The sequence below is a fragment of the Ailuropoda melanoleuca genome, chromosome 3 (genome assembly GCF_002007445.2).
Source record: "Ailuropoda melanoleuca isolate Jingjing chromosome 3, ASM200744v2, whole genome shotgun sequence".
Classification (NCBI taxonomy): Eukaryota; Metazoa; Chordata; class Mammalia; order Carnivora; family Ursidae; genus Ailuropoda; species Ailuropoda melanoleuca.
In genome coordinates, this window is record NC_048220.1 from 97,555,635 (window position 1) to 97,566,966 (window position 11,332).

The 11,332-nt window shown below is 51.4% G+C and overlaps 1 protein-coding gene across 1 annotated transcript in view; it reads left to right on the plus strand.

The window, feature by feature from the left end:
- The window catches only part of CCNJL (cyclin J like), a 52,157-nt gene extending 45,261 nt beyond the window's left edge, over positions 1 to 6,896 (plus strand). The window contains 4 exon segments of the mRNA XM_019794972.2: positions 1,443 to 1,745; positions 3,251 to 3,410; positions 4,886 to 5,044; positions 5,046 to 6,896. Of these exon segments, the coding sequence (XP_019650531.2) occupies positions 1,443 to 1,745; positions 3,251 to 3,410; positions 4,886 to 5,044; positions 5,046 to 5,196 (773 nt within the window). The 3' untranslated portion in view covers positions 5,197 to 6,896.
- Positions 6,897 to 11,332: the final 4,436 nt, after the last annotated feature.

The window sequence follows — 11,332 nt, forward strand, 5'->3', positions numbered from 1 at the left end:
ACACACACACCCCCCCAATTTCACCGAGATGTAATTGACATATAACATTGTATTAGTTTAGTGTATGTGCTGTCAAAGCACGCACATCGTTGTATTAACTGCAACTGTATAATCATTTGATAAATGCACAGATTGTGAAATGCTCACCGCACTAAGTGTAGTTAACACCCATCACCTCACATAGTTACAATTTTTTTTCTAATGATGAGAATTTTTTTTTAAGAAAGATTTTACTTATTTGAGAGAGAGAACACACGTGAGAGAGCACAAGCCGGGGGAGAGGCAGAGGGAGAGGGAGAAGCAGACTCACCACTGAGTGGAGAGCCCAATACAGGGCTCAATCCCAGGACCCTGAGATTATGACCTGAGCCGAAGGCAGACGCTTCACCGACTGAGCCATCCAGGCGACCCTGGAAGTTTGTACCTTTTGACCACCTTCACAAGTTTGCCCCACCCCTGCCTCCGGTAATGCCAGTCTGTTCTTTGTGTCTATGAGTTTGGCTTTTTCAGAATCTGCATCTAAGTGAGATCGTACAGTATTTGTCTTTCTCTTCCTGGTTTATTTCACTTAGCGTAATACCCTCAAGGGTCATCCCTGTTGTCGCAAATTCCAGGATTTCCTCCATTGTACAGCTGAATATTATTCTATGTATATAAATACCACATTTTCTTTGTCCATTCATCTGTCAGTGGGCACTTGGGTCATTTCCCTGTCATGGCTATTGTAATTAATGCTGCAGTGAACGTGGGGATACCGATAACTTCAAGATAATGTTCCCTTTTTCCTTTTCTTGCCTTTCCTGTCTTCTCCCAACATCTCCCACTTACCAGTCTTTGCTAGGCTCACCTCCCAAGCAAACCGTTTCTGAGGAAATCCAAGCTAAAAACCTATTGACGGGGCTAAAAACCCAGTGCTGAGGGCAGTGGGGAGCCATTGTTGGGCTTTCTACATGGAGGGGGATGGGATCAAATCTGCAAGGTCATTCTGACTCTGGCTGTCTGACCCCTGACTAGTCCTGAGATTGAATTAGTGAGGGCCAGACGGGGGTGGAGAGAGGGCTCCTTGCTTGCCCAGACCCTCACTGCTGTCGCTCACTGCCGTTGAGTGTCTCCCGTGTTCCACGTGCTGGCCAAACATTTGGTGTGCGTGTTCTCATTGTCTCTGACAAGCTTTATGGGGTTTAGGTTCCATTTTACAGAGGAGGGAACTGAGGCACAGAAAGGGTGAGACACCTGTGCACGCTCACACAGCCGGAAGTGATGGCTGGGGGATCCAAGCTCAGGTGTGTCAGATCCAGAGTGTGTGCTGCTAGCCCCTTGGCAGTGGGGCCTTTTTGGCTTTCTGTGCTCCCTGCCTGCCCTGTGCAGGCACTTTAACGTGGGTCTTTGCCTCCTGGGCGCAGGCAAGTGCCGTCGTCCAGTAACCTCTGCTTCTCCTGCAGGTAAGTTCGAGGACAGGGAAGACCACGTCCCCAAGCTGGAGCAGATAAACAGTACGAGGATCCTGAGCGGCCAGAATTTCACCCTCACCAAGAAGGAGCTGCTCAACACGGAGCTGCTGCTCCTGGAGGCCTTCAGCTGGAACCTCTGCCTGCCCACGCCCGCCCATTTCCTGGACTACTACCTCTTGGCCTCCGTCAGCCAGAAGGACCACCACTGCCACAGCTGGCCCACCGCCTGCCCCCGCAAGACCAAAGAGTGCCTCAAGGAGTACGCCCACTACTTCCTAGAGGTCACCCTGCAAGGTGGGGTACCCCTTTCCCTCCCACACAGAGGCATGTCCACCCACGGAGTCCTACTGACGGGGGCCCATCCACCCAGAGCACTCCCATGTCACAGGGGATACAGAACGGGTAACCGTTCTCCCAACCTATTACCAGTACTGCGTAACCGACGAATAGCGGCTTCGGTACCGGCAGCTGGCGTCCTACAAACTTACTCATCCCCTGCTAATCTTTCTTATGGTCGTTAGGTCTTAGGTCATTCCGGAAGAGCTGTCATCATACAGAAGGGTGGGGGAGGGGTATGTTTTAGTAATAAAGTTTAGCAATAAAGTTACCTGCTTGGGGACTTTATTTGAATCCCACTCTTCCCATTGTCTTAAAATCCAGGTATTACGTAAAATACCAGGTCCGAAGTACTGTTGATACAACCACCTGATAACCCACCACAACCCAAAATGGTCCTGAGTAACAAATCAACAATTATGATGTCGAGCCTTAATTGAGCACTTACTGTGTACCAGGCACCTTATTTTAGTGCTTCGGGCTATACGATGTCATTGGAATTTCACAATGACTCCACGTGAAAATCCCTTTTGTTATTCTTGTTTTACCAGTCCGTTTCCTCAGCGGATGCTCAAGGCAAAGTAACTGACCCAAGGTTATTGCTAAGATTTGAATCAGGAGTCTGGCTCTGTGACCACGCCCATAACCTTAATGCCGCCCTGCTCAACTCCACTTTAACAGGCAGACATTGGAGTCGTCAGAAATGGTAAACCACGTCAGACAGAACAATGATGCCCTCATCACCAGTGTCATTCCTGAAAATCCTGGGCATCTGAACAGTTTGCCTTTCCACATAAGTCGTGCCGGCTTCCCCACGGTGCCAGACATCTCAGTAGGACGTTAAGATCCATTTCACACCATATACATGTACCAGAACATCCTGTGTACACCTTAAGTGCGTGTAGTTTTGATTTGCCAGTCGTAGGTCAGTAAAGCTGAGGGTGGGGGAAGGTTCCTCAGTAAACCTAAGTCAAGTGCTAGTTCTAGTTGTCAGTGTCAAGTGCTTATGACCATTCGTTCACTCATTCCACAGATTTATACTGTGGGCCTCCAGGAGGCCAGGCTTTGTTACTATCAGCAAGTAGCCTGGAGTCTGACCCAAAACAGAAGCCTTTGCAAGGGTGTGTCATTCACCCCTCACAGCGAAGAAAGGACACGTGTTTTGTGGTGCTCTTCGTAGCCCATCAGCGAGCCCCTTGCAGCCCCCTGGAAGCTCTGGGTGAAATTTTGAAAATCATTACTCTAGGCTGACACCACAGATCCCAGACTGAGAGCCAAGGTGTTTAAGATTCAGGAGCGGAACTTCACGCTGTTTCTAATTTTTCATCTTGTGTGTGTGTGGCAGCCATGAACAGGCTTGACCCAAGCCATTTGTCTGCCAGTCCTCAGGAGGCACAAGGCAGAGGGGCACTGGGACCCCAGAGAGAGGCTTTATGATGCTGACTTCTGTGATTCTCTTTCAGATCATATTTTCTACAAATTCCAGCCTTCTGTGGTTGCTGCAGCCTGTGTTGGGGCCTCCAGGATTTGCCTTCAGCTTTCTCCCTACTGGACCAGAGACCTGCAGAGGATCTCAAATTACACCCTGGAACATCTCAGCACATGCATAGAAATCCTGCTGGTGTAAGTTCCGCCCTGATCTTTCCGTGTTTCTAGAATATCGAGGCACTTGCTCTTGAGACCCACCTCAGGCAGTTTCTCAAAGTCAGAGGGTTATGTGGTAGTTGCCACAGGTAGTGTCTCCCATAAAGTGGGCCATAGTGACTCCTGATAGAATTGAGGTTTGCAGGGGTGGCCCTTCCTATTTTGGGTAGCTTTGGATTTGCAATTTTAAGGTCAAGGGGTAGGGGAGAAGGGAAGCCATGTGCATACCCTTCTGAGTGTCTATTTTCTCTGAGTCCCAGTGTATCAGTCTTATGGATGATTACACTGAGTGATTACGCTCAGGTTAAGCTACTTTTCTCAGACATGGCTTCAAAGCTGACCTCTTAGCCAGCTAAGCCCAGAGCGGCTGAACATAAGAGGCCGCAGTGGGAATACTGGGGAGGACGTGTTGAATGTATCAGAGGAGGTGCATAAGGGCCACGTAGACCCAACACCATGAAACTGACACTGAAGGAGGAAGTGTTATGGTGACCTCAGCGAGGAGGCAAAGAGGACCGAGAACTCCAGCCTGGCAGCACCCTGTCCCTCTTTCACCCAACAGGTGGCAGCATCTGCTAGATGTTGGCCCTTCTCACCATGGGGCCAGGCCCCTGGAAAGCTGCCTCACAGCCTCCTGACGCGGGAAGCTCTGCTGGTAGCTAGCCGCCTTGGTCTCCTGGCTCCAAACTGGCCGCCCTGCTCCCTGACTTGTTTTAAAATCTGTGTTTGTTGAAGGTGCCCAAAGCCAGAGCATATGGTCTGGTCTGAATGCAGATAGGTGCCCCCAGATTCTTGGCCACCAGCCCTGCCTCTTCCCCGTGGTGGGGGCTCTGAGATGGCCACCTTCTCAGACCCGCAGCCTCCCTGTGCGCCTGTCTTCACCTAAGTCTCTACTGGGTTAATGGATTTATTATTTCAAAAAGCTTTATGGGAAGCTTTTTTTTTTAAAAGTGGAAATAAACCTGTTGATCCCCTTTTCAGAAGGTGAACTCAGGCCCCAGGGGCGGCTTGCTGGGATCCGTGTGGGGTGCCTGGAAGGCAGAGGTTGTGCTCATCAAGTGCCAGGCCCCGTGCCAGGCGCTGGCGACGCAGTGAGGAGCAGAAGTAGAGGGCCCCTCGCCCCTGGAGCTTGCGCTCCGCACGAGCGGGCAGGCAGTAGCCCAGGAGTTCTCATCTGGGGGCTTGACTGCTGAGATGTGGCAGTGTAGTGGCTTGGGGGACAGCGAGGCTAGTCTCGAGGCGCCAGAATGGGTTTCCGTAGCAAGCAGATCCAGGCTCGGGTCTGCGGTCTGAGTTTCGTCAAAGAGCGGGGGCAGCATGGCAGACAGCGAGCCTGGGCCAGGCGCGGCCCTGTGGTCACAGCACAAAGATCTCAAGTCCCACTTAGGGGCACACTCAGGGGTCTGCTGCGGTGGCCTTTGACCTCAAGTCTCACCCAGGTCCTTTCCTTTCAGAGCTTATGACAACGTCTTTAAGGACGCTGTCGCGGTCAAGAGCCAGGCCTTGGCAGTGGTGCCCAGCACGACCCCCCCACCCACCCAAGTGCTGTTCCAGCCGCCCGCCTACCCCCTCAGCCTTTTTTTTTTTTTTTTTTTTTTTTTTTTTCACCCTCCCGCCCCTGGATGTGTGCCCCCTGTCCCTCCCCGCGCCCCTCAGCGTGCAGATGGCCATCACAGCCGAGCCCAGGCACTGCCTCGCCACCACCTACGGAAGCAGCTACTTCAGCGGGAGCCACGCATTCCCCACAGGCTGTTTCGACAGATAGGGCACCTTCGGCCACACAGGGAGGCCTTGGAAACTCACGTGGGCAGGGGAAGAGGACGCAGATGAGGGGAGCTCCGCCGCGTGAGGCAGCGGGGCGGCCGTCCCCACAGAGCCTCACTGACTTCCAACACAGAGGTTCATGTTCTTTTTAAGTAAAGCCCACCCAGAGCAAAATAGTCCATGACATGCCTCCCCCGAGAGAATTCCTCTGGAAAACGTCTTCCCCGTGTCGGCTCGGCCACCATCCTCCAGAGGAGGGGCCCGCAGGATTGAGAGAGACCTGGTGAGAGACCAGGAGACTGGACGCTGGAGGCAGACCGCCCGTCCGTGAGCATGTCCGGGGTCTAGCGTCGGAGACTTCTTCCTCCCCGCCAGCAGCAGCTACGCTGGACGAGAAGGGCCTGCCTGACGTGTTCTCAGGACCCCCAGCAGATGCCATATTGGGTGCTCTTTCCCTGGCTTCATACAGAGGGCCCGCGTGTGTCTACGCCTGAGCGCCCACCTTCCGGGGCCCGGTGGGTGGCTGTCTTGCCTTTGTTGTCAAACCTAAAACTTTATTTGGCCTTTTAGATATTTCACATGCTGCTGCTTCCCGAAGTGACCTAGCTTTCTGTTCAGTAAGAGATCTTGTTTACATACTGTATCAGGGATTTTGTGATACTTGAAAATTCCTTAGGAGAAAACAAAGGTTGATTGCCACACTGCCTGTCCCACGCAAGGGCTGTGGGTTCGAACCCAGCTTGTAACAGCAGAGCTCCGTTTTCAAAAGCATATGGTTGGGGAGAGCCACTTTCCAGGCTCTTGGTTCTGGAAGATTCCATGTCTTGGATGCTGTGTTCACCGGTGGAACTTCAACAACCACCCAGAGGAAAAGGTGTCTGAAGGGTAGATAAAGGTTTACGACTAACAACCCCCACCTCCCTCCGCCACGGGCTTACGGTGCGCGAGGTTAAACCCAGCCTTGGCTTTGAGTTTGGCTAATAGGGAAGGCTAACAGTGTGGAATATTTGCTTCATGCCAGCTGGATTTGGGGAGCGGGGCACGTACATGGGTATATGGCACAACCACTGACAGGCAAGCGATTGGTTGGATCGAAAGCCAGTATTTGGGTCCCCGCAGCGAATGGGCTCTCAGGAAGACTCTTGTGACCATGTGCAATATGTTTTGATTCGGACTCGTGGCTTATGCTCACTGTTTTTTGTTTTTTGTTTTTTTTTTTGGTTGGCTCGGGGTCACGGGGACGCATTGTTCACCCATCACAACTGGGAGGTGCAAAGAACCACAGAAGCATTTTTTGTTTGTTCGTTTTAAGAAGAATCCATCTTGGTTTTCTTGGCCTATGTGCCAGTCCGGGAGACTGGCTCGGGGACGGCCGGGGAGGCGGCTGCGTGCTGCTCAGTTGGATCCGAAGGTGATTTTCAGAGCGAATAAAAGCTTCGCATAGAAGCAGAAGAAGGGGTGACGTGGATAAGGCGCTGCTGCCACTTTGTCACAAGTGTAGAAAAACTACACGTTCATTTGTTGCTTTTCTCTTTTTCCTTTGCCAACCTCCTCCTATTTATGTGAGACCGGTTTGGATTCCAAGTTAATGTGTCCGTCTGTTCTGGGACTGGGGTTTGTGGGGGGCCTCCAGTAGAGCCTCACGGCCAGCCCAGCACCCAGAAAAAGGCGTCCTGCAATAAACATATCACTTGCTCTCGGTCTCCGTTCTCTTCCTGTCCTTGTCCTCTCAGCCAGCCCCAGGGGTGTCTCCGCTCCTGCCGGGGGCTTGTGGGCGGTGGGCAATGGAAGAGTGGCCCCCGTGGAGCTCGGTGCTGCCCCCCAAGTTGGAGCTGGGCCTCCCTGGGGACACCCACAGCAGGAGTAAGGCTCGACATCCCAGCTCTACCACTATCAGTCAGGGTTCTCTCTCTGCAGAAACAGAACCCATTATACATGTAGCCAGAGAGATTGATTGTAAGGAATTGGCTCAGACAGTTGGGGCTGACAGGCCAGGAATTTGCAGGGCAGGCCAGCAGGCTGGGAATGCAGGGAGGAGTTGATGTTTCAATTGAGTCCAAAATCTGTAAGGCAAGCCAGAAATTCAGGACTTCGGTGACAGTCTTGTGGGGGAAGGAATTCTCTCGAGAACCTGTTTTTGCTCTTACAGCCTTCACCTGACTTCACCCCCAAACACACCCATGGAGAGTAGTCTCCTTTATTTAAGGCTTACTGATCGGAAATGTTAATCGCATCTACAAAATGCCTTCACGGCAGCATCTGGACTAGCGTTTGAGCCACGGTGCGCCGCAGCTCGCCAGGCTACCACATACGATTCCCCACAACCATTACTAGCTGGCAGGAGGTACTTGACGCAGCTGCTCTGAGCCTCAGTCTTCTCCCTGTTGAAATGGGGGCAATAACACTTGCCTTGTAGGGTTCTCATGAAGATTAAGCAACATAACGCACGTCAACACCACACATGAAGTCTACTTCAGGATGCACCATTTTTTTTTAAGATTTTATTTATTTATTCGACAGAGATAGAGACAGCCAGCGAGAGAGGGAACACAAGCCACCACTCCTGTCCCCTGCGTGCTCCTCGTCCTTCATCCTTTCGCTCAGTGATTCTCAGCAGGGCTCATTCTTGCCCCCTAGAGGACATTTGGCAATGTCTGGAGACATTTTTGGCTGTCACCACTGTGGTGGGTGGTGGCAGGCATATAGCGGGGCAAAGGCCAGGGACGTCCCACAGCCCAGGCCAGTCCCCACAAAAAAAGAACTGTCGAGCCCCAAATAACAACAGTAGCAAGGTTAAGAAGCTTTGACACGTGTAACCTCCCAAAGAGATCCCTGTAAGAACCCTAGTCACTCACTACTCTTTTTAATTTCTTCATAGCTGTTAAAGCCATCTGAAATGATCTTGTTAGTTTGCTTACTTGGTTTGATGGTTGTGCCCTCAGCTACTTTCCCCCAGTAGAATATGAAGAATATTGCCAGCTGCTGCTGGTGGCATGAATCATAGTAGCTGGCATTTATTGAGCACTTACTGTGTACGAAGTGCTATGCTAAGGAATTTGCTTCTATTTTTGATAATCATCCTAGTAACCCTACAAAGTAGGAATGATTATTAGTTGTACAGATCAGAGAACGGGGCCACAGAGAGGTTATTTGCAGTGGGGAAGGCAGGAGCCACAACTCAAACCCCGGCTGTCTGAATCTGCCCCACCACCTTGTAGTACTTCAGTCGAGGGCTTTGAATGAGTGAAAGGCTCTCTGCTGGTCCCAGCAGGCCATGTCACTCACCTGGTGGGGAAGACATGACAGGATAATGGATACGGGTTCATAAAAGGAAATTTACGGCATGCCAGGCGTGCTCTCAGAGCGTGCTCACCAACAGACAGAAGTACAGACACGGCTTCTTGCACATCTGCCCCAGGCTAACATGATTTATAGCTCCATCTGTCTGCTCCCAGTGGGCTCTGATGTGGGAGGGGTTCCCTGAACCCCATCTGTGAAGGTGGAGATCCGGGACCAGGCTTGGGACTTCCCCAGAGCATCCCCTGGGAGGGACCCTGCCTCTGGGCTAGCTCTGGCAATCCCTGGCCCCACGTGCCTAGGAAAGAATCTTAACCAGCCGTCTTTCACCTCATTCTCTTCCTCAGGGAAGACCTTTGTGACTTGAATTTCAGCAGAAAGGCCATAGCATTTAGCAGGAGTCTCAAGTCCAGATGCCCACCAGGACCAGGGAGGTAATGTAGTGAACCCAGCTGGGTGACTGAGATAGCGTGACGTGGTGGGTCCTGTGTTGACACCAGTGTCTCCCTAGAGGATATGGCTTCTACTCAACCCTGGTCAGTTACTACCTTTCAGGGGCGTAAGCTCTGCATTGCTAACCTTCAGATTTCCAGAGCCACTGGAAATCTGGACTTTCTAGGAAAACTAATTTTTCATTTAATTTAAAGTTAAATTTTAAAAATTCTTTTTTTTTAAGTTTTTATTTATTTGACAGAGAGAGAGACAGCCAGCGAGAGAGGGAACACAAGCAGGGGGAGTGGGAGAGGAAGAAGCAGGCTCCCAGCAGAGTAGGGAGCCCGATGTGGGGCTCGATCCCTCTGGGATCATGCCCTGAGCCGAAGGCAGACGCTTAACGACTGACCCACCCAGGCGCCCTAAAATTTAAAAATTCTTAACACAATAGAAGACCAATAAAACATATTGTAAGTTAGAATAGTTCTTGGGCTGGAAGTGCGAAACTTCTAGTATATAGGCAAGAACATTGGGCTTCAGTGGTGGAAGGTCTGAGTTTGCTCTTAGCTAGATGACCTTGGAAAAAGCCACCTCTCCGCTCTGAGCCTCTGTCTCCTCATTTATAAGGTGGGAAGGCTATCAGCTTGGGTTTATGATAACTAAGCATGGGATGTATAGTATCATTATTCAACAGTGAGTTCTATGAGAAAGAGTGTAAAAAAGTGGGCCTCTCCCTTCTTGGGGACACAGGTGAGTCTCTGAGCTTCACTTCTGACCTAGCTCTAGCTTCTAAGGAAGAACTCAGGTGGTCTGGCTTCTGTTGGGCCAGCTCTGACCAGTGTTTCAGGCCACTGCCCTCACCAGGGACACAATGGGCAGGATATACAGGAAGTCATGCTTTCTGCAAAAATGGGAGGATTGGGACCCGGAATAGTCTCCAGAGTCATGTGTGGCTGGGGAACTTCAGAGTGACAGTTCTCTGGTCTTCATCCCTAAGAGTACAGTTCAGGAGGACTGCGGTAGGGCCCCAGCTACCCTTTTGAGAGGACCCTCGGCAGACGCTCATGCACAGCCAGGTTTGGACGCTTCTCCCTGCTCCGAATGCTCTGACCCTGTGTGTGCCGTTCTCCCCAGTAGAACCGCCAAGAAAGGCCCTTATAACTGTTGAATGAGCACTTGCGATGTTCCAGAGCCTATAGTTGACACTTTCTTCATGCTCTCTCACTTAAGAGCTAGTATTATATTACCACCATTTCCCAGACGAAGACACAGCAGTTCAGGAAGGCTAAAGGTCTCAATAGAGGCAAGTGGTAGGAATTGGTTTCAAATTTAGAAATGCCTGACGGAGGAGCCCATGTAGCCCTCCAATGCCATGTCACACCTAGATGACACATACACTCTGCCACCAAAGCCCGATCGCTCAGGATCTCACTGCCCACCCTTCGCCCCGCCCCCCCCAACAGACTCTCCCACTTCGGTGTTCTCAGGGCAGCAGGTGGACGGTGGAGCGCCACCTAGTGGTGGTCTTTAAAGATGCTTTGGGAAGTCCCTGCCTCGCCAGTTGAGCTCGGTGGGAGGGGAGCGGGTGCCCCCGCAGAGTGAAAGGGATGACTCCCAAGGGTCAGGATGAAAGTCATGAAGAGCCTGGGGTACAGGTCCCCCGAACTGAGGCATGTGGAGTGGGGAGTCACTACAGCATCTCAAAGAGTGGAGCGAAACGATGAAGCTCCTCCAACTTTTTGGAAGCCATGAGCGTGGGGTTTTACCCTTTATCCTTGCAACTCCCCTGTGACCCAGGACGGAAAGATCTTATTGGCCCATTCTACACACGGACAAGGTAAGACTCACAGAAAACCAGCAGCTTGTGCACGTGCATTGAGTTAGTGAAGGAGGCAGCTAACCGTCTCCTCACGCTGGTTGAGAATGATGGTGGTGGAGATGGAGGTGATGGTGGTTGGTCATGGCAGCGGCTAACGTTTATTTAGTAAGCTTGTGTGACAGCTCCATAGGTAAGTACAATTATTATCCCCATTTTCAGGTGAGGAAACCAGCTCAGAGGAATGGGTGAACTTACCCCAAGGTGACAGAGCTTCTAGGCAGTAGAAGAGGGATTCAGACCCTGGCAACAACGTGTCTCCAGAGTCAGAGCTCTTAACCACTGTCCCTTCTACTGGCTGAGGAAGACTCCCTGCCAAGATGCCAGTGAAATGTTTGCTTCACCCCAGCTCACCTTACTCCATCTCCCCCCCATAAGCTGGACTGAGAAGCTATAGCCTCCACCAGCTGGCCGTACCCAAACCCACATTATTCTCAGAGACACCCTCTGCTGTGTGACCATGGGCAAATGTCTTCCCTTCTCTGAGCCGCTGTTTCCGTATCTGTGAAATAGAGAGTTTAAACTAGTTGAG